A 23,648-nucleotide genomic window follows, 5' to 3' on the forward strand; every position below is an offset into this window, starting at 1 on the left:
CAGTCCCCTCTGGCTTTAAAAAGTGGCTGTGGCTCCACGGGAAATGTGTCAGGAGAGTGCAGCCCAGCAAATCTGACACGCGTTCAGGTCCAGGAGCAGCAGTGAGATGCTGATTGGAAGGTAGATGCGGCCGAGACAGAGGAAGGTGGACCCCAGAGGGACCCTTGTGGACCTGGGCCTCCCTCCTGGGGGGGCCAGCCAGCTCACCTGCTGGCCTCATTGGAGCTGGGCTGAGCGCAGGCTGGAGGTGGCTTTGGCAGAGCTGGGAAAACAGAGACCTTGAGCCAAAGGTGATGACCAACATCCCAGCAGAGGAACACAGCTAGCACCGCTGGTCCTAAAGTAGGAGGCCCTGCGTGGGGGCCGGGCCGTCTTTGCTCTCCTGACGCCCCAGAGCCTCGGCTTCCTCTCCCTTAGTCTTCAGGGTTCGAGATGGGGTGATCCTGGGCTACAGGCCCGGCGGACCCAGCAAAACAGCTGACGGGGCCTTCGGAGCTGAGGGATTTACTCTCCTGGGCCCCACACAAAGCTGAACAGGAGGGTGAGGGCTTTTCCTGCGCCAGCAGGTCCCTCCCAACACTTCTCAGTTCCCACCCATCAGGGACCAGACTGTGTCAGCCAACAATCCCCTGGGGAGGCTTATGATGCTGGTGAGATAATTCCTGGCCGGCCACACCCCGGAGTTCAAGTCGGGCAGTGTGACTGCTCCCTTGCACTCCAGTTCCCCGGGTCCAACTCAGCCCATGTGAGGGTATTTGATGAGGTGTGGGGGAGGCGGGGAGTGATGGAAAGTGGGGAGTTAGAAGACCTGGGGAGGTGGCTGATGGTGAAGAGGCGAGCATGCCCGTTGGGAAATCAAGGCTGACTGGATTCCCATCCCTCACCCGCCTCTGCAAGCGACCTCAACTGGGGGATTGGACATGTTAGACGTGTTGTGTGAAGTATCCAGCAGAGCCTGGCACAGTCAGCGCACACTGGATGGGAGTGTCAGCCTCTTAGGAGCAGCCGGAGCCAGTGTGAGGGCCGAGCGTTGCGGGGAGACAAGGGTGGAATACCCTGGAGCAGCCCTCAAGGACCGCCCTTCTCAGCCAGCGTAAAATGTTGCTAGCCTTCCTCCTGCCCCCAGGGGGCCCACAGTGTCCCCAGCGTGTCCTCACTAGACTTGTGACTTCTCACACGGCACCTGGAGAGGGGGTATGAGGAGCAGGAGGAGGAAGTGGTCCCCCGTTCACACAGGGGCTTCAGGTAGGCCTCGGCACACAGCCCCGGCTGCCGCGGGCTGGCTGAGCTGTGCTCGGGGCTGGGGGTCGTGTGTATGTGGCCTATGTGGTGGGTGGTGCAGAAGGTGCCATCCCCCGTGGGAGGAGACTTCCACCAGGACCCTGAGCTCCCCATGGTGGGCTGAGCGCCAGAGTCATGGGCTCTGACATAGCACCTCCTAAAACAGAGACAGAAGCGCTGCAGGTGCTGTTCAGAGGGCTCTGGGTAGCTTACCTTCTGAGGTCAGGTTGAGGGTGGCATTGCCCACAGCCAGAATTGGGTTCAGATCTGAGTAGCTATGCCGGCTTATAATATGACCCCCTAGGGACTAAAGAGAGAGAGTTACAGCCTCGGTCATTTTGAGAGACTCCGCTTGGATCTGGCTAAGCTTATAGCATCTCAGAACACGTCAGGGAAACGACCAGCCATTCAGCTCAGTATTCTCCTTCCCACATAGTGACAGACTCTACAGTGACCACCCAGGTTTGCGGGTGATCTGGGCTGGAACATGGGTGAGGGCCCGGAGCTCCCATTCCTCTATGAACAGCTTAACTTTAAAGCTCTTGCTTCCCCTGAGCTGAAATCTACACCCCTGGATTCTCACCTATCGGTCATACTTCTACGCTTGGTGATCATATGAAATATATCACACCTCTTCTCAGGAGTCTAGAAATATCTGAAGGCAGCTTCCATGATGCCCCACCGCTCCTCTCTCTGCTGTGGTTTCCAACCCCTTCCTCTCCTGTTACCATCCCCTCACCAGGCTCCAGGGTGTCAGTCAGAACCTGTGACAGGGAATAACCTGGATTCACTTGAAGAGCTTTTTCAATAGAAACCTGTTCTCCCTCCATTCCGCATATCCCAAGAATTTCTAATACATCATTCGGGGGTACGTAAGGGAAGGGGTCATGTGTATTTTGAAGATCTACATCTGCATTCGTCTGAGGTCAAATCAACCAGACCCTGAAGTCTGCCTCCCTGTTCTGAGCATTACTGTCTAGCGGTGGTCCGAACAGTCTGGAGTGGGGGAGGCTACCCTCCTTATTTTAAGGTGTTATACTTCTGCAGTCCATGGAGTTGCAAGGAATAGGACACGACTTAACAACAACATTGCAGCCTAAGATTAAATTAGTTTCTTTGAAGGTTTTATCATGAAATTAGTGAAACCATGACATTCTTTTCCCACTTATATTGCTACTTAGCTATACTACTGAACTTGACTCAGAGTCTTCTTTTAAATATATTATTAAATAATGTTTGCTATATTAAATGTTTATTGTGTTGTTGTTTCAGTCTGCTGAGACCCATGTGCACACTGATCCTGCCAATGCCTATTTCAATATTCTGTTGAGATTAAGAGATAGGTGTAGCAGGCCTTGTGATGGGCCCAGAGAACGTACGGCCATGTTCCGGATCTGCTGGCTGGCCAGACTCTTCAGGTGCTTCAGCAGGGCTCGGTAGGTCTGGGTCTTCTCCTCTGGGAGCTCGGAGACCCTCTCAGCCAAGATGTCCTTGACCTGGGCCAGACTGCAGCCCGCGCCTATCGTCAGTCCTGGAAAGCACACAGCTGTTACAGGTGACGTGGGAGGGGCCGCTGGGCTGTGATCAGGGTGCCGGGGCCTTGGTGTTCAGCCAGCGCAGGGGCTGTCCACACTGGAGACTCACCAGAGAATCACCAGAACTCAAACAGCACAGACGCCCCCTCCCACGTCGATCAAATCAGAATCCCTGGGTGCAGGGCTTTATCAGAGTCTCCCCAGGGAGTTCTTCTGGGCAGCCAGTGTGGGGAACCGCTAAGCTAGTATACACTCTTAGGAGAAACCTAAGAAAATAGAGGCTAGGAAGCAGGAATAGCAGTAACAACAAGTAGGAGGCAGACTCTACTAGAACTTTCCATGACCCCTTCCTGACTGACCACAGTGAAACAAACCATGTCAAGCTGTTTTGCGATTAAGGGGGATAAAACTGATGGCATTAAAAAAGTCAAAGGTCTTTCAATTGCCAAGGTCATTGTGTAAATCAACAATGCTTCCACCGCTGATTTGCCCCTCTAAAGGTGACTTTGATATTCAAAATCTTCAACACCATTCTAGGAGGGGCACCAGCCAATCAGAATGAATACAGTCCATACAAGGACCTGCTTCAGGTATTGCTTTGGGTGTTGTAATCAGAATGAATACAGTCCATACAAGGACCTGCTTCAGGTATTGCTTTGGGTGTTGTTGAGTGTGGGAGAGTGGGGTTCCCAGGGAGGGGCTAGGGAGTCAGGAGAAATGGGAGAGCTTCCTGGGATCAGGGCAATACTACTTGCTAGCCCCTGCAATAAAGCCTTTTCTCTTTGCAAAACAAAACAAAGTGAAAAAAACAAAAGAAACTACTATTCGCTAGCTGGCAAGGAAATAACTCAGAATTTAAAAACTATTGCAGGCTTCTCCTGCAACAAAGTATAAGAATCTGCCTGGGTTCCATCCTTGATCTGGGAAGATCCCACATGCTGTGGAGCAGCTAAGCCCCTGTGCTGCAACTACTGAGCCCACGCTCTAGAGCCCTCGCGCCTAGAGCCGTGCTCTGCAATGAGAAGCTGCTGCAATAAGAAGCCTGTGCACTGCAACTGGAGAGAAGCCTCCACTCGTCACAGCTAGAGAAAAGCCTGTGCCCAGCAATGAAGACCTAGCGCAGTCAAAAAGAAAAATAAATAAATCATATATAAAAAGAGAATAGCAAATATCTATATATAAAAAATAACTATTGCAGCTGTACTTGTGAGTATTGATATTGATAATCACATGGGCTCTGGGTTTCTCTGTAGTAGGGATGTAAAGGATTCAGCTCAATCTTTGAAAATGAAGAAGTCACCCAAACCATCAGGAGATGACTTAGATGGCCTTGAAAAATTAATCTTTAACTTCCCCTGGGATTTGTGGAATGAGTCACTGACACATAGGGTATGATTTGATCACTTCCAGGTCTGGGTTCTAACTGCTTTTAGTCTGTTTGGTTTTTTTTTTAAGCAGGTTGCAGACTGGGCTTTAATTTTTCTCTTGTGGATTAACCTTGAAGAATACTTCACTCTCCCACATAACTTTATTTTCATTAATATTAAAAATGATCTCTGTTCGTTTCAAAGGCAAACCATTCAATATCACAGTAATCCAAGTCTATGCCCCAACTAGTAATGCTGAAGAAGAAGCTGAACGGTTCTATGAAGACCTACAAGACCTTCTAGAACTAACACCCAAAAAAGATGTCCTTTTCACTATAGGGGACTGGAATGCGAAAGTAGGAAGTCAAGAGATACCTGGAGTAACAGGCAAATTTGGCCTTGGAGTACAAAATGAAGCAAGACAAAGGCTAACAGAGTTTTGCCAAGAGAACACACTGATCATACCAAACACTCTCTTCCAACCACACAAGAGAAGACTCTACACCCAGACATCACCAGATGGCCAACACCAAAATCAGATTGATTATAGTCTTTGCAGCCAAAGCTGCAAAGAGAAGCTCTATTCCAGCTTGTGCTTCTTCCAGCCCAGCGTTTCTCATGATGTATTCTGCATAGAACTTAAATAAGCAGGGTGACAATATACAGCCTTGACGTACTCATTTTCCTATTTGGAACCAGTCTATTGTTCCATGTCCAGTTCTAACTGTTGCTTCCTGACCTGCATACTGGTTTCTCAAGAGGCAGGTCAGGTGGTGAGTATTGATATTGATAATTGCATGGGCTCTGGGTTTCTCTGTAGTAGGGATGTAAAGGATTCAGCTCAATCTTTGAAAATGAAGAAGTCACCCCAACCATCAGGAGATGACTCAGCTTCTCCACAATAGGAGAAGCTCTATACAGTCAGAAAAAACAAGACCAGGAGCTGACTGTGGCTCAGATCATGAACTCCTTATTGCCAAATTCAGACTTAAGTTGAAGAAAGTAGGGAAAACCACTAGACCATTCAGGTATGACCTAAATCAAATCCCTTACGATTATACAGTGGAAGCGACAAATAGATTCAAGGGATTAAATCTGATAGGCAGAATGCCTGAAGAACTATGCACAGAGGTTCATGACATTGTACAGAAGGCAGTGATCAAGACCATCCCCAAGAAAAATAAATGCAAAAAGGCAAAATGGTTGTCTGAAGAGGACTTACAAATAGCTGAGAAAAGAAGAGAAGTGAAAGGCAAAGGAGAGAAGGAAAGATATACCCATATGAATGCAGAGTTCCAAAGACTAGCAAGGAGAGATATAAAATATAGATATAACATATAAGAGCTATATCTATATGTTATAGAAGATATAAGATCTTATATATCCTCTCTATATATAAGATATAAGTGATCAATGCAAAGAAATAGAGGAAAACAAAAGAATGGGAAAGACTAGAGATCTCGTCAAGAAAATTAGAGATACCAAGGGAACATTTCATGCAAAGATGGGCACAACAAAGGACAGAAATGGTATGGACTTAACAGAAGCAGAAGATATTAAGAAGAGGTGGCAAGAATACACAGAAGAACTGTAAAAAAAAGATCTTCATGACCCAGATAACCACAATGGTGTGATCACTCACCTAGAGCCAGACATCTTGATATGCCAGTCAAGTGGGCCTTCATCACTATGAACAAAGCTAAAGGAAGTAATGGAATTCCAACTGAGCTGTTTCAAATCCTAAAAGATGTGAAAGTGCTGCACTCAATGTGCCAGCAAATTTGGAAAACTCAGCAGTGGCCACAGGACTGGAAAAGGTCAGTTTTCATTCCAATCCCTAAGAAAGGCAATCCCAAAGAATGCTCAAACTACCACACAACTGCACTAATCTCACATGCTAGTAAAGTAATACTCAAAATTCTCCAAGCCAGGCTTCAGCAATCTGTGAACCATGAACTTCCAAATGTTCAAAGTGGATTTAGAAAAGGCAGAGGAACCGGAGATCAAATTGCCAACACTCACTGGATCATCAAAAAAGCAAGAGAGTTCCAGAAAAACATCTATTTCTGCTTTATTGACTACGCCAAAGCTTCTGACTGTGTACATCACAATAAACTATGGAAAATTCTGAAAGAGATTGGAATATCAGACCACCTGACCTGCCTCTTGAGAAACCTTTATGCAGGTCAGGAAGCAACAGTTAGAACTGGACATGGAACAACAGACTGGTTCCAAATAGGAAAAGGAGTACGTCAAGGCTGTATATTGTCACCCTGCTTATTTAAGTTCTATGCAGAGTACATCATGAGAAACGCTGGGCTGGAAGAAGCACAAGCTGGAATCAAGATTGCTTGGAGAAATATCAATAACCTCAGATGTGCAGATGACACCACCGTTATGGCAGAAAGTGAAGAGGAACTAAAGAGCCTGTTGATGAAAGTGAAAGAGGAGAGTGAAAAAGTTGGCTTAAAATTCAACATTCAGAAAACTAAGATCATGACATCTGGTCCCATCACTTCATGGGAAATAGATAGGGAAACAGTGGAAACAGTGTCAGACTTTATTTTTTTGGGCTCCAAAATAATTTTAGATGGTGACTGCAGCCATGAAATTAAAAGACGCTTACTCCTTGGAAGGAAAGTTATGACCAACCTAGATAGCATATTAAAAAGCAGAGACATTACTTTGCCAGCAAAGGTCTGTCTAGTCAAAGCTATGGTTTTTCCAATAGTCATGTATGGATGTGAGAGTTGGACTATAAAGAAATCTGAGTGCCGAAGAATTGATGCTTTTGAACTGTGGTGTTGGAGCAGACTCTTGAGAGTCCCTAGGACTTCAAGGAGATCCAACCAGTCCATCCTAAAGGAGATCAGTCCTGGGTGTTCATTGGAAGGACTGATGCTGAAGCTGAAACTCCAATATTTTGGCCACCTCATGGGAAAAGCTGACTCACTGGAAAAGACCCTGATGCTGGGAAAGATCAAAGACAGGAGGAGAAGGGGCCAACAGAGAATGAGGTGGTTGGATGGCATCACCAACTTGATGAACATGAGTTTGAGCAAGTTCCAGGAGTTGGTGATGTGCAGGGAAGCCTGGAGTGCTATAGTCCATGGTATCTCAAAGAGCTGGATACGACTGAGCAACTGAATTGAAAAATGTACTTGGCGCAATACTTTCCCAGTCCTACCAACATACCCACATAACAGCCCCTGTTGCTTCAATGATCATAGTTAACCTAATTGATTAGCAAAACTACTAGCTGCTTCTGATTATCTGTATGCTAAGCAAATCTTGAAAGTGAAAGTGTTAGTCACTCAGTCATGTCTGACTCTTTGCAACCCCATGGACTATAGCCCACCAGACTACTCTGTCCATAGGATTCTCCAGGGAAGAATACTGGGGTGGATTGGCATTTCCTTTGGATCTTCTTGACCAAGGGATCAAATGCGAGTCTATTGCATTGCAAGTGGATTCTTTACCGTCTGAGCCATCAGGGAATCCCATAAGCAAATCACACCTAAAAGTAACTATTCTGCTCCTCTGCCTGGAACATCTCTCAGCTTAGAGTCCTCACCCTGTTTCTGCATCAGTATTTCATAAAAGGCACACGGATCTGGTCCCATAAGTGACTGTCTATTGCTTCCCATCACCACAAGTTCCAGTAAAGGTTTAACTTCCTCAAAATCTTGCCTTTCTTTTGCCTGCAGGAGCACTGAGCAGACCATGCTTGTTTTCTACCATACAATTCCTCCTATCATATAGATCCAGAGCTGAATTAGTAGGGAAGAAATTAGAGACAAAGATTTTTACCTGGTTATGGTCAGCAACATCAGACAGACTAGCAAGACCGTCTGTTATTTGACATAGATAGAAAAGAGAAGTTCAGGGACTTCTCTGTGGTCCAGTTGTTAAAACTCCCTACTTTCGCTGCAGGGTTTGATCTCTGATCAGGGAACTAAGATCCCACATGTTGTGTGGCCAAAAATAATAAATAAAAAATAAAGTAAAAACCTAAATAAAAAGAAAAGAAAAGGCAGGCAATGCAGTTCAGCCCCAGGGGAGAGTAAAATGTCAGCTGTCCTCCCTATTGCCTAGGTCCTCATAAGTATGGGTTTCAGACTCAGGCTGAGGTGAGACAATCCATTTGAGAGACTTTTGTTTGATTCTTTCCATTGCTCACGTTACCCACTCACTTTGTGCCAGGCATGACACAGCTGTACTGAGAAAATTCTATTTACTGAACTTTTATTCATATTTTATTCCACCTTTGGTCACAAAACCTAGCTTGCTTTTCAGTGGTGTTGAAAAGATCTTTATCTTTATATGATTCTCAGAACATGGGTTTTATTTTAACTCCATGCTTTTCAGAGTTTGTGGGTCTATGGGTTTGAGATGTGCTGACTTCCTGTAGCACTTACTGTACTAAAGATTTTGAGGGGGGCGGGGAATGTATGTCCAGCCAAACAAGTAGGTGACATGGATTGCACACAAAAGGTAAACAAACGCAAGCTGTCACAGATATTTATTTCCTGGGGTTGCTGGTGGTGGTGGTGGGGCATAGCTGGCTCCAGCGTAACCCTCCCCTACAAGTGTCCTTCACTCCTCTGGGCCTCAGGAAAAGCTTGGGCATCCTGAGAAAGGTCCTGGAGGCTTCTAGAGTTGACTCACACTTAAAGTTGAAGGAGCCCCAAGGAAAACACACGGTTAAGATTTTAGAATTTGCCTCTATCTTGCCTGCTGAGTCTAAACTGACAAAGAGCCAGTTGAACAGCCAGTGGGTTGGGCCTGGGGGGACAGGGAATGGCAGTAACGATGGGAGTTCTGGATTGGACATGGGAGAGGTGTGCCTTGGTGACCGGCCACCAGCCAGTTTGCGGACCTTGGGCCAGGTCTCTTTCCTTTTGTCCTGGCCCTGTTGGAGGAAAGATAGGGGGCTTGGTGGGATGGAGAAAGTCTTCCCCCTCCTTCAAACAGAAGAGCATATTTTCATCTATTAGGATTTGTTTGAGGACTGAGTTGTGATGCTAAAACAAGTTTGAAAATCATGGGCTAAACCATGGGCCTGGGGTGAAGATGAGGAAAAGGGTTGTCCTGTCTTGACTGTCTGCTTAAACTATTTGACAGACTTCATTGGTGGTCCAGTGTCTAAGACTGCTCTGCCAAAGCAGGGGGCCTGGGTTTGATCCCTGGTCAGGGAACTGGATCCCATAGGCCACAGGGATGATTGAAGATCCTGCCAGTTGTAGCTAAGACCTGGTTCAGCCAAATAAATAAATGTTAAAAAAAAAAGGCTACTTGACTATACCCCCAGACCACCCATTTTACTCTTCTCTCTTCCTCTTCTCTCCAGCCCCAAGATTTCAGATATATCTAAGCATGCTCCCCTCATTTTCTGAGTGGTGTGTGGATGTGCTACTTAAGTTGTCCCAAGGCTGAAGCTGTGAGGCTGTGGTGCAAAACCAGGAAGGGTCCCTTTCCTTGCAAATGGGTGGGTCAGGGTCAGGGAAGGCAGGCTTGCTGGTCTGCAGCACAGTCTAAGTTTGGCTGATGATGGTTGAGGCTGGGAAGGTAGGACTCTGGGATGGCAGTGATACTGCCAAGGTGGGTCCCTTCTCCTGCCCACCACGGATCCCCAAAAACATATGATGGCCTACGAGTCAGTCTGACTAAAGCTTTCAGTTCAGCCCACCTCCTTGTTGTCCGAGTTAAGGAAATCATTATTACTACTGCATTCCTAATTCAAGTTCCTGGCCCACTCATTCAGTCTTTTTTTCTCTCCATTAAGTCATTTAGTACATATATGCTTGTACCTTAGACAAGTACATGTGTGATCTGCTGGATGAGGGAAGGAGTAAAATAAAATTCCTTTTGTTAAAGGGGTTGCTGTGTGTCTTGAAGGCAAAGCCTTGGATGTTTCCTTCCTACCTTGCCTGATGAAGAGTCTGCACATAGTGGGCCCTTAAGGATGCTGTAAATGACCGGGGGGACTTCCCTGGGCAGGTTTCTGTCTTACTCGGCCTTTTGCCGTTGCCCCTAAGAGACAAGTAGCATCTGAATGTCAGACACTAAGTTAAATACCTCCTGCAAACCTGCCTCCCTCCCTGGAACTGGCCATCCAAGTGACAGGTAGTACTTCTTTCTTGCTGTCTTCTCATTAAACTGACACTGCAAGTTTATTGCCTTTGTGTCACCATGCCTTTTTTTTTTTTTTACCTCACCGAGAGGTAGACATGTGGGATCTCAGCTCCCAGGCCAGGGATCAAACCTACGCTTCTTGCATTAGAAGCATGGTCTTAGCCACTGGATCACCAAGGAAGTTCCACCATGGCTTTTTATAGGCAAGAATCCTACAGGTGACTACAAGGTCTTGAATGACATCATCCAAATACCTCATATTCTGTACAAAGCTTTTGATAGTAAATTTTCATGATGGGGATATAATATCACATCAGAAAAATGTCAAAGAGTTGGAAACAAGCCAGATGAGATAAATGTATGATGAGGTTCTAAACTATTTAGTGTTTAGTTTAGTGCAAGTGTTAAGTTTAGTGCAGGGATTGGTTCGTGAATATTTTACAAAGAAAACATGGAACTCACCATCATTTGTTTTAGACACCACATTCAGCTCAGAAATCCTAGCAGGAGAGAGGAGGATTGGGTGAAAATGTCCTTTAGATCTCATGGCAGGTCCTGAAAGTAAATGCAGTATATATCTTAGAGAGAGAGAGTTAGGAAAAAGAAAATGCAATATTTTGGCATTGAAAGTTTCTCATTAAAATATTCAGATGCCAATTTTAAACACTGGCAATAAATGCATATATATGTGTCAGCAGTGGCCATACACCCTGCCAAGTAATTTTATAGCACATGCGCTTCCAGTGTATGTATTTATTTATACTCATTACGCGAATATAAAAATAGGAAATATAATGGATGAGAGAGTCTTAGAAGACTCTAAGGAGATGTGCATAGAGGTATTTGAAAGAGCCAAGACTTGGAAAACATGCCACGGCCTTGAGCAATAGAATGGAGGTGTGAACTGTGCCCTGGACACAGGATGGAATCAGCACACTTATGTGCAACCACGTGGGCAAGTCCCAGCTCAAGAATGTTAAATGCACAAGTCAAACTGCAGAAGAGTAATACTGTGTCCGTCTACTTAAGTGAAGTTCAAAAATATGCAAAACTAAGCAACACGTTGCTTAGGAACTCAAATATATGGGTATAACATGTAAAAAACAGAGAAGAGATGGACCAACACCGTATTCAGTCTAATGAGCACCCCCTGAGAGGAAGGGAAGGGGAGGGACTATGGTTTGGGGGGTCCATGGGGCAAACTTCTTGGTAAAGCTCTGGTTCTCAAAGTGAGTGTGGTGATAACTGAGCATGGATTGTTAATATATCCACCATATTTCATAAAATTCTATTTTATTTACTTAATACCTAATGGAAACAAGATTTAAAAGGACAAGACAAATTCAATGACTAACAGTCCTCTAATACTGCTGCACCCCTCAAGCGGCTACACTGCGTACTCCCAGGGTCTGTCTATATTGAAGTTTGGAGGTTATTTTATCATATGATAATACTACCATATTTGTATTATACTTTAAATATTATTTATATAATGTATATATAAAAGTATATGTAGTATATTATGGTTTTTGCTCAGTTGTATCTGACTTTTTGTGACCCCATGGACTGTAGCCCACCAGGCTCTTCTGTCCATGGGATTCTCCAGGCAAGAATACTGGAGTGGGTTGCTATGCCCTCCTCCAGAGAATCTTCCTGATCCAGGGATTGAACCTGGGTCTCCTGCATTGCAGGCAGATTCCTTACCATCTGAGCCACCAGGGAATATATATATATATATATATGTTAGTATTATATACAGTATATATAAAAGGTAATGTGTAAATAATTATTATATAATATATAATAATACATTTTATAATACATTATTGTACTATAACATTTTTATTAAAAATGATGATGTTTTTATCTTTAAAAAGTAGTTTTTGTAGGCTAGGAGACAGGAAGTCCAGTTCAGCACCAAGGCCCTGATGGTGGTGTGAGAACTGTTGTAATCACTCACCCAGTGATGTGTTGCCCAGGATGAGCGGGGCTTCTGGGTGTTTTGCTTTCAGCTCCAGGAGGTCTTTGAAGGTCCCAGGGGAGATCCAAGTAACCCTCTCTCCATGAAAGGTCAGGGTTCGTTTTTCTGGGTTCTCTGCCATTCTCTAAGTGGAAATAACAAAGGTGTGTGCAGGTGGGCACACCTGTATTCCTGGGTTATGATAGACTCCGGGTGGAGGTATATTTCTCTAGAGAGATTTCAGAAGTTCTGGGTTCCCCGTAACCAAACAGATACTCAGTATACCATTGGCTAATGCTTGAATTAGATATTTACTCCTTTAGCTTAAGACTTGTTCACGTGTAGTGCTTTGGAGGAAAGTGACAGCATGAGCTGGCATCTGTCATTGACCCTTCAGTATAGATTAACTTAGCATAATTTAGTATCATGGCCTTAAAAAATCATAATTATACTGATACTCCTAAATTAGAATCTTCAGTTTTACCTCTGAAATCCAAGCTCACATACCTGAATAAGTGCTCAGTGTCTATTCTTAGATATGCAATAGGCATCTCAAATTTAACATGTCCAAAGCTGAGTTCTTCATATCCCATCCTCCTCCAAGCCCCCTCAGAAAGGATTCCCTAAAGGGAAAATCCCCTGATCCTCCAGAGGTCTTCCCCTTCTCAGTAAATGGCCACTCCCCTTTCCAGCTGCCCAAAGCCCCGGAGTCAGCCTTGACTCCTTTCCCTCCCCACACACCACATCACATTCACCAGGAAATCTTGTTGGCTCTTCCAAAAGCGTATCCAGAATCCACTGGCTCCTACCACATGCATGCCAGCTGTCCGGTCCAGCACCACCACCCTCAGGAGGATACAGATGCCCTGATGGGCTCACTGATCCTTCTCTCACCCATCCCCAGCCTATTCCTGTCCCAGCAGCCCAAACCACCCCAGATCCCACCCACCGCAAGGTTAACAGGAGTGTACCCCTCTTATGTCCAACCTCTCTGATAGCTTCTCATCTGATGTAGAGTAAAAGCCAAGCAGGCTAAGTCCAGGACGGTCTGCCCCCAGCTCTGCAGCTTTCTGACTTCTCTGGTTCCGAGTTCCTGCCAGGCTGGCCCCTGCTCTGTCCTTGATCAGGACAGGAGTTGGCCTCTCCTTGGTACCTCTGCATTGCGGCCCCACTGCCTGGATTGCTCTTCCCCACCATGACCAGTTCCCACACCTACTTCACCACTTTCATCTAATACTACCTTTTCAGAGATGTCTTCTCTGGCCAGACATTGAAAATTGCAACCCCCTGTATTCTATCCCCCTTCACTGTTTTATTTTATTCTCCTTATCACTTGCTAACACCCTATATAACTTATCTATTATCTATATATCTATTTAAAGTTTTAATTTTATATTAGAGTATAGCCAATTAACAATGCTGATAGTTTCAGGTGCATGGCAGAGTGACTCAGCCATACATACACATGTATTCACTCTCTCCCAAACTCCCCTCCCATCCAGGCTGCCACATAACATTGAGCAGAGTTCATACAGTAGGTCCTTGTTGGTTATTCGTTTAAAATATAGCAGTGTGTACATGTCCATCCCAAACTCCCTAACTATCCCTTTCCCACACACTTCCCCACTGGTAACCATGAGTTCCTTCTCTAAGTCTGTGAGTCTGTTTCTGTATTATAAATAAATTAATTTGTATCATTTTTTTAGATTATTCATATAAAGGATATCATCTATCATCTTGTTCATTGTGTGTCTCTCCCATCAGATTACAGTCTCCTTGGGGGCAGGTCTTTGGGTGAGTTTTGTTCCCTGTTGTGTATTCAGTACCTAGAACAGTGCCTGGCATGTTACTGAATGATTGACATTTGTTAAATGTATGAATAAACATATCAGAACACCTTCAGAATTGCATATGTTATCAAATGGAACAACTGGATGTTAGAGAGGAAAGATAGAAATGCTGACAGAGGGAAGGCTGAGGAACTGGGAGACCCTGGAAGTGCCACTTGAGGTCAATATCTGGGAAGGGCTGGAAAGACCGAGTTAGAAGTTGAGAAAAACTGGATTGATTGGGACAGTCAATAGGGATACATTGCAGCTGACAATGGTGGAAGTAATGATGAAAACGGTTAAAATATAGCCTCAGTTGAGGCTTTGGGGAGTGTGCACAGGGCATCAGCCAGGGCTGGGTGAGCCAGGCAGGGACAAGCATTCTGATTTGATCAAGCATTTCTACAATTTGATAATTTCACAGGATGGAAATGTAGTTTTTAAAAACAGCTTATAACCAGTGACATTTCAATAAGCACATAAAACACACAACCCCTCTTACCAAGAGTTCCGGGGGAAATATGAGCTCCTGGGTAGGGTCCAAGGGCTGGAACTCCTCTTTCACGAACAACTGTGTGCAAATCTTTATAAAGGGCAGAAGAAGATGGTTTCATCGTTCGGGCTCAATTGGAAACAGCATCATAATTCTTTACATTAATAAGGCAAAATGAACACAGTAATAGATCCGACTCTCCTTGTATGGGAAAATAGTTCAAACCAAATAGTTTTAAATAAGAATGGTGTTGACACTAAAGAAAAGAATATCCTATGAACCAGTTCAAATAGTATCCTGCAAAATACAAAGACCGTATATGAAAAACAATCAGAGGTCAGTTAGTTTGGGAAATCCTCTTCACTGTGCCCCAGTCACTAGCCCCCTCTCATCTGTCAAGTTAAGATTCAAAATGCAAAAAGCGCTGAGAAGTTCTGTAATTTAAGTAAAACATGACTCTGAACATATATGCTCTTGTGTAAGCACACACACCCCCCACTTGCTTTAATAACACTAGTTAGCATTTATGGAGTGCTTACCTTCCATGTTCTTTCTACACATATTAATAATTTACTTAATCCTCCCAACAACTGTACAAAGAAAGTAAACTGCCATCTCTATTTCATCTATTAGAAAACTAAAGCACAGTGAAAAGTTGCCCAAACTGCAATCCTCTCTAAATTAAATATGTTTTCTTTTTGGAAACGCTTATTCTCAAGAAGTCTTCCTAAAGAGTAAGGCAAATCAGGAGAGAACTGTGGGGTATGGGGCTGGAAGGATATATAACGGGGAAACCTGTGGGAGATGGGCTGGCCAAGCGCGGCGGGGAGTGGGGTTGGTGGGGTGGGGGAGACAGATTTAAGCCATTATCAGCTCTGCCACAACTTGGCTCTCTGACCCTCTCAATAGAAATGTACCTAATCTCTCTAAAGATTAAATGGAAATAATACCTATTTTAAAAAACTGAAGTGTAGTTGGTTCACAATGTTATACCAATCTCTGTGTACAGCAAAGTGACTCAGTTTTACACTTATTTACATTCTTTTTTACATTCTTTTTAAAACATTCTTTTTAAAACATTCTTTTCCATTATGGTTTATCCTAGGGGATTAGATATAATTCCCTGTGCTATACAGTGGGACCTTGTTGTCTGTGCATTCTAAATGTAACAGTCTGTAAATACCAACCCCCACATTCCCAGTGAATTAATGCCCATTTTGAAGGGTAATTGTGACATGTAGATGAAGTGACCTGACATTTGTCCAACACTCCCCTGCTCTTCCCCCTGTCTCTGTAAGGTCTTCCCAGATTCTGGAGGGAAAACTTGCATTATTCCTTGTGTAGGTCCTTAGTAGGACCCCAGACTCAGGCATACCTGCCAACAGCTGAAGGACCAGTTTTTGCCTTAGCTGGAATTAGAAGTATAGGCAGTTCAGTTCAGTTCAGTCACTCAGTCGTGTCTGACTCTTTGCGACCCCACGAATCGCAGCACGCCAGGCGTCCCTGTCCATCACCAACTCACGGAGTTTACTCAAACTCATGCCCATCGAGTCGATGATGCCATCCAGCCATCTCATCCTCTGTCTTCCCCTTCTCCTCCTGCCCCCAATCCCTCCCAGCATCAGGGTCTTTTCCACTGAGTCAGTTCTTTCCATCAGGTGGCCAAAGTATTGGAGTTTCAGCTTCAGCATTGGTCTCTCCAATGAACACCCAGGACTGATCTCCTTTAGGATGGACTGGTTTGATCTCCTTGCAGTCCAAGGGGCTCTCAAGAGTCTTCTCCAACACCACAGTTCAAAAGCATCAATTCTTCGGCACTCAGATTTCTTCACAGTCCAGCTCTCACATCCATACACGACCACTGGAAAAACCATAGCCTTGACTAGATGGACCTTTGTTGGCAAAGCAATGTCTCTGCTTTTTAATATGCTATCTAGGTTGGTCATAACTTTCCTTCCAAGGAGTAAGCATCTTTTAATTTCATGGCTGCAGTCACCATTCACAGTGATTTTGGAGCCAAAAAAATAAAGTCTGACATTGTTTCCACTGTCTCCTCATCTATTTCCCATGAGGTGATGGGACCAGATGCCATGATCTTAGTTTTCTGAATGTTGAGCTTTAAGCCAACTTTTTCACTCTCCTCTTTCACTTTCATCAAGAGGGTCTTTAGTTCCTCTTCACTTTCTGCCATAACGGTGGTGTCATCTGCACATCTGAGGTTATTGATATTTCTCCAAGCAATCTTGATTCCAGCTTGTGCTTCCTCCAGCCCAGCGTTTCTCATGATGTACTCTGCATAGAACTTAAATAAGCAGGGTGACAATATACAGCCTTGACGTACTCCTTTTCCTATTTGGAACTAGTCTGTTGATCCATGTCCAGTTCTAACTGTTGCTTCCTGACCTGCATACAGGTTTCTCAAGAGGTGGGTCAGGTGGTCTGTTATTCCCATCTCTTTCAGAATTTTCCATAGTTTATTGTGATCTACACAGTCAGAAGCTTTGGTGTAGTCAATAAAGCTGACGTAGATGTTTTTCTGGAACTCTCTTGCTTTTTTGATGATCCAGTGAGTGTTGGCAATTTGATCTCAGGTTCCTCTGCCTTTTCTAATACCAGCTTGAACATCTGGAAGTTCTCGGTTCACATATTGCTGAAGCCTGACTTGGAGAATTTTGAGCATTACTTTGCTAGCGTGTGAGATGAGTGCAATTGTGCGGTAGTTTGAGTATTCTTTGGCATTGTCTTTCTTAGGAATGAAAACTGACCTTTTCCAGTCCTGTGGCCACTGCCGAGTTTTCCAAATTTGCTGGCATATTGAGTGCAGCACTTTCACAGCATCATCTTTCAGGATTTGAAATAGCTCAATTGGAATTCCATCACACCCACTAGCTTTGTTTGTAGTGATGCTTTCTAAGGCCCACTTGACTTCACATTCCAGAATATCTGGCTCTAGGTGAGTTATCACACCACTGTGATTATCTGGCTCGTGAAGATCTTTTTTTTACAGTTCTTCTGTGTATTCTTGCCACCTCTTCTTAATATCTTCTGCTTCTGTTAGGTCCATACCATTTCTGTCCTTTATTGTGCCCATCTTTGCCTGAAATGTTCCCTTGATATCTCTAATTTTCTTGAAGAGATCTCTAGTCTTTCCTATTCTGTTGTTTTCCTCTGTTTCTTTGCATTGATTGCTGAGGAAGGCTTTCTTATCTCTCCTGGCTATTCTTTGGAACTCTGCATTCAAATGGGAATAACTTTTCTTTTCTCCTTTGCTTTTCGCTTCTCTTCTTGTCACAGCTATTTGTAAGGCCTCCTCAGACAACCATTTTGCCTTTTTGCATTTCTTTTCCATGGGGATGGTCTTGATCCCTGTCTCCTGTACAATGTCAGTACCTGGGGGCAATAATGTGGTGTATATCTATAACCTAGAAGTAAGATAGTGTCTGAGAATTAAAATGGAAAACAGTGAATCTGAGCTGAGGAATTAAAATTCCCCTAAACAGGAGCTAGGCCAAGACTTCACAGTTACCCCATGGAAGACAGTAACATAGCTTCAAGAAATGAGAGTGTCATGGGACAGACACGTGCCATCTAGTAGGTCTACCTGATGGGTGGAGAAGAGTCTTCTGTGGTGTTACCCTTAAATGATTATCAATGGCTCTTCATCCATGCTCACCAAGGAATCTTCCCCTTATACTGTGACGTCCTGTGTGTGCTTTCCTACAGGAAAGGATGTGGCTCAGTGATCATAAGATCCACCTTAAAATTGTGTTTGCCTTTATAAATGAATTATGTGGCACGGTCCAGTTTAAATATGCTCTTTTGAGCTTGGTTAAAGTGATTCAGGTGGTTGCCAGAGCCCAATCATGTGTCCCTTCAGTCATGTTTGACTCTTTGTGACCCCACGGACTGTAGCCCGCCAGGCTCCTGTGTCCATGGGGATTCTCCAGGTAAGAATACTGGAGTGGGTGGCCATGCCCTCCTCCAGGGGATCTTCAACCCAGGGATCGAACCCAGGTCTCCCACATTGCAGGCAGATTCTTTACCACTGAGCTCCCAGGTTTGAATTCTGGAGGCTACAAAATGCAGACTTCAGAATATTTTTAGCCCTCCAGGGGGCACTGATCCTCCGTGAAGTGGTTTTCCAGGGTGTAGCCTGCCTTCCTGGGGAACACCCCTCTCTTCCATTGCACAGCTTCCCCAGAGAGAAATAAAGTGACGGGGGGAGGCCGAGAATGGAAAGAAGGTAGGTGTTAAGGGTACAAACAGAACCAGCAGGGAACGACGGGCTCAGTTTTGTTTAAGGGCAGCTCTGTTCACTTAGCTTTCCATGTCGACAGGGAGCAGACTCTATTTTTCCTGTCTTCTCACTAGGAATTTTCTCTAAATAATTCCTGTAAGAACTTGGAAACTGGCATCTCTCAGAGAGCAAAGCCAGAGGCTGGGGTGTCTCAGGCTGGACGTCCCAGCCGTGGGGGCCGTGAACGCGCCGTCCGAGTGTGGACGGGCTCCCCAGCCTCCCTGAGGCAGCAGCGCCCTCCCTCTGCAGGGGACAGGGCGGCAGGATCTGGGTCAGGCAAGGACAGGACCCGCTTCGCGGGGGCAGGACTTTGTTCTCTGACCTAAGCCGGCTCCTGTTTCGTTGTTCAGCCTTCCAGAGAGTGAAGGGGGAAATCAGAGCGCGAGCTTTCATTCACCTCTTTACCCTGCTCCCAAATGAGAAGCGCTTTATTCGTGCCTCCACTTTGGACCCTTGTAAAAGCCGAGAATGACCGTCAGAACGATCAAGCACACTTTCAGCTCTGTTGGTGTTAAGTGATACTCTTGGGGAGAAGACAAAGCAGAGGGACTCACGTCACTTTTCCTGCAAAGCGGGGAAGAATCATCTTCTCCCAGATCCAGGCAGCATTTTCCTGTTCCTTTCTGTTGACAGCCATTTGACTCCTAGGACAGTGAAATGCCTTGAGATGAAAAACTTGAAAAAAAAATCTATTTAAAAAAAAATACTATTTAAAAAATTTTTTGAGTATACTTGCTTTACTAACACAATTATACTCAATTGTGTTAGCTTGTGCTATACAAAAACGTGAATCAACTCAATTATACGTATACATCTATCTCCTTCCTCTTGAGTCTCCCTCTCACCATCTGCCTCTCCTATGAAAAACTTTCTGACATATAAATCAGTGTGTGCCTTAAAGGGTTTAGCAATTTAAATGAGGCTCCAAGCTTTTTAAGTTACTTTCGATGGTTTCTATTGGAATAGGGATAATCAGAAGATCTTTCCTTTTTTTTTTTTAGATCTTTACTTTTTACTTTACTTTAAAAATATGATTCAGATACAGAATATATAATATAGATAAATGATATAGATAAAATATACAATACATTCACAATATATAATATATAGCATAAACAATAATAAAGAATATGAAGAAATATAAAAGAAATAAACTATCATTACTGATAAACATTTTTATATAATATATATTTGTACTATATTTATAGTTAGTACAATATACCTTTTATTTTCACTTTTTGTTCATTTATTTGCCTGTCATTAAAGTCTTTAAAATATATTTTTATTGATGGCATATTAATCTATCTTCTGGCTATTCCATAAATATATTTGTAAAATTTACCATTGATGTATACTTAATTTTTTCCCTATATTTTATAACTGCTGCTGCTGCTGTTGCTAAGTCGCTTCAGTCGTGTCCGACTCTGTGTGACCCCATAGACGGCAGCCCACCAGGCTCTGCCGTCCCTGGGATTCCCCAGGCAAGAACACTGGAGTGGGTTGCCATTTCCTTCTCCAATGCATGAAAGTGAAAAGTGAAAGTGAAGTCGCTCAACACTTCTATTCATTGCAGGTATAGTTTTGTGTACATCTCTGAATTTTTTTTAGGTGAATTCCTAGCCGTAGAATCACTTGATAAGATGTTTTTCAGAGCAATAACAATTGCTAGTATCCATTCTCTGCAAGACTTGACAACATTGACTATTATCATTTATATAGGGACCTAAAAAAGAGAAAATAAAAAGAAAGACAAAGAAGGAAAGCAGTTTTGGAGCCAGATCTCCCCAACATTTGCAATCTGTATGGCACTGCCTGGGAATGAATGGACAATCAATGAATTTTAAAGCAGGTTTCCATTTGCTGGTTCTTTCATTTCCCATTTTCTCCAACCTTACTTGTTGTATTTTATTCCTCAAACAGTCTCTCCTAAGTCTCTAGTAAAATACTTTCTTCCAGATACTTGAATTCTCTGTCTCTGCGCAAATGTCTCAGGCCGGCAGCTTCCTAGTTCTGTCCAAGAAGCAAACCCAGCTGGGCCAAGCCAGTAGCCTTCCTCTCTCACTCAAAAGTCTGAGCCGTCATGACAGATCATGAGTGAGTGGTAGCAGAAGAAGCCAGTCTCCTCCTGCCTGGCAGATAAGAGCCTTGGGTATCCCTGCTTTGGGGCTTGCTTCCTTTCACCCGTTAAGGGTCCTGGGGCCTGTTGGCTGCATGATGGGTCTCTACTACAATTTTTCCTTAACTCCCAGAGGCTGTGCCTGGAAAGGTGGATAACATCTATGCTCCAGAGGGAGAGAGGTCGCCTTTAACTTCCTTCATTTGTATTTCACAAGCGTTTTTCCGTTTACACCGGTAATTTGATGGCTTTACAAGCCATACATTTTATTTTTCAGCTCGTTAACCACTGGCTCCCCCGTGTGGCAATGGAAGATGGGACGTGCATGGGGGCTGGGCCTGGCTCTGGGGAGTGGGACACACCTGCTGGTCCATTTCTAGGCCCTTGTCCGCTCTTCATGGAGCTGAGGCAAGGGTACAGATGGAGGCCCTGGCCTGGGGCCTGCTGCTCTTCCCTCCTCACCCTGGCTCTGGGTCTGTACTGTGAGGGGCCTCACACACCCATGAACCAGCCGGCAAATCCCAGTTCTGTCTACTTCCTCCCTGAATAGCCAGTGTTTGGCCTCTGGTGCATATGCTGGCTGTTATGATCTTCTCAAGGAAGACGGACTGGGGGAAGAGGCCTGTTCCCGGGAGTGGGGTCAAGACCATGTCTGGAGCATAGTCCAGAAAAGGGTGATGGCTCGAAGTGTACAAGTCACTTTGGCCATGTGGCCTCCTGAGATTGGCTGTAGGGGGACCAGGGAGGGGTTCTCTGAAGTTTGGGATCCCCCTTGCTTGGGTCTAAGGGCGGTATTGCCTATGTCCATCCTGCCCTCTGCAGAGGGTGATCAGATGTGTTTGTCTGATCTCCCTGGCAAACACTATTCGTAGTGTCGATGGCATCCTCGATATAGCAGTAAATATTTGTTGAGTTCTAAGCGCTAAGCAAGACTATGCTACATGCCTGCGATTTCTCATTTGATTTTCACAGCAGCCCAGTGAGGTGTCACTATTTGGTGGGGGAATCTCTCTGCACTCTGGTACTTGGGGTGAATTTTGGATTCTACTATGCCTGTTTGGCTTCTTTATTTGCTCACACTTTCCCAGCTGGTCTGGATTCTCGGCAGTAACCTTGCCTCTCCCAGGCAAACTCCGTATCTTTGCTTGTCTCCTTGGGTTTGCTGGAGACCTCCTCTCTGTCCTGTCCCGACGCCTTGCTGAAATCGTCATGGAAGGTGTCTAGCTGGCTGGCTGGATCACCTGGCTTTCCGGTGGTGTGGTGTTGAGGGTGAAAAGTGGTATAACACCCACCCTTCCCTCAACAGAGAGCTCAGACTCCTGTGAGTTAGATGGGGCTATTGATAACTCAACCGGTCTTCCTTACGATCTATTTGCATGGTCTAAAAAAACTCGACTCCTGTGTTCCCAGCCTAGACCATCTGTCACTGTCGTTCTTGCTCTGTGGGTACCCCCACGGCCCCCTACTCACCAAACAAAAGGTCTTTCCACTTGCGAGAATTGGGCGATACCCAGTGCAGCGGCATAGGTTACCTAACCAGAGGAAAAGCAAAGTTATCAGTATGTTTTATTTTTAGTGATTTTTACTTAATTTTTCTTTAGAAAGTTGAAACGAAGACAGGTGTTTTGTTTTTGAGAATATTTGAATATCTGCTAGGCTGTTGACTGCTTTTTCCTTCCTCTTAGATAATACCCTTCCCATCACCTCGATTCCAGTTTTATTCTCTGTTCGAAAGAAGATGATAGTCTATCTGGTGAACTCAGTTGCATCCATCTATTAAATTATTCATTGATTCAACGTGTATCTATTGACAACAACTATATTTCAGACACTATGCAAGATGTAAGTGATCCTTAAACAGGAGAATATGCACTGTTTCTAAGGCTCTATATGAGTGAAGTATCATGCCTTGACAGCTTGTTAGTAGAGCCCCTCACTGGACATTAGGTCACCGCTTCAGAATTTCCTAGGGTATTTGTTAAAATGTGGATCTCTGGCCTTTCTCCAATTCTAAATCAGAATGTCTGGGGACAAGCCCAGGAATCTGCATTTAAGAGGTCTGTGGTGATTTTATTGCATGGGAAAGTATGAGAGCCTCAGGTTTCCAAGGGATGAAGGCGTGGGGGAGGGTGGGGTGGAGGAAGGTTAGTGTGGAATCGAGGTCATCTGGAGAGGCTTCACAAAGAAGCTCATGCTGAAGGATGAGAAAGAAATGGATTGACGGAGAGCACGGGAGGGGCTCTCGGGGTTCGCAGAGCAGCGCAGGCAAAAGTGGGAATGTGCAGAGGACGGAGGGCTGAGAGGAGGCCGGCCAGTGGGGAGTCACATAGCTGAGGAGGAAGAGTGCGTTTGGGAGGCCAGCTGTTGGGCTTCTCTGAATGCCGGGTGAGGGAGGGTGGGTGTGGCCACGTGAGGGATGAGGAGTTGTTGCAGGACCTCATCTAGTGGAAGGACCTAAACTAAGGAAGGCAGGATTTTAGATGACTTGACTGGATGTCCTGTAATGGAGCAGAGAGAGGAAAGGAAGTCTACCATAACTGGCAAACTAGGAGAGTGTGTGGGGCTGACCCTTCATGCTTCAGTCTAAGGATTTGTGTATCTAACAGATGACTTGTTTAGTCATGGTTGATGCCCC

General features: G+C 44.7%; 1 protein-coding gene across 3 annotated transcripts in view; it reads right to left on the reverse strand.

Moving 5' to 3' along the window:
• LOC122426514 (aldehyde oxidase 2) overlaps nucleotides 1-23,648 on the reverse strand; it is a 79,460-nt gene that overhangs the window by 49,593 nt on the left and 6,219 nt on the right. For 2 of the 3 annotated variants that reach the window (XM_043445505.1, XM_043445507.1), the window contains exons 6-12: nucleotides 22,484-22,545; nucleotides 19,452-19,541; nucleotides 14,610-14,690; nucleotides 12,279-12,423; nucleotides 10,781-10,873; nucleotides 2,661-2,827; nucleotides 1,495-1,588 (exon numbers count right to left, since the gene is read on the reverse strand). In XM_043445505.1, coding sequence (XP_043301440.1) covers nucleotides 1,495-1,588; nucleotides 2,661-2,827; nucleotides 10,781-10,873; nucleotides 12,279-12,423; nucleotides 14,610-14,690; nucleotides 19,452-19,541; nucleotides 22,484-22,545 — 732 coding nt within the window. The remainder of the gene's footprint in view (nucleotides 1-1,494; nucleotides 1,589-2,660; nucleotides 2,828-10,780; nucleotides 10,874-12,278; nucleotides 12,424-14,609; nucleotides 14,691-19,451; nucleotides 19,542-22,483; nucleotides 22,546-23,648) is intronic. The other variant, XM_043445506.1, reaches the window with a different exon arrangement.

Source organism: Cervus canadensis, chromosome 24 (assembly GCF_019320065.1).
Source record: "Cervus canadensis isolate Bull #8, Minnesota chromosome 24, ASM1932006v1, whole genome shotgun sequence".
NCBI classification, from domain to species: domain Eukaryota; kingdom Metazoa; phylum Chordata; class Mammalia; order Artiodactyla; family Cervidae; genus Cervus; species Cervus canadensis.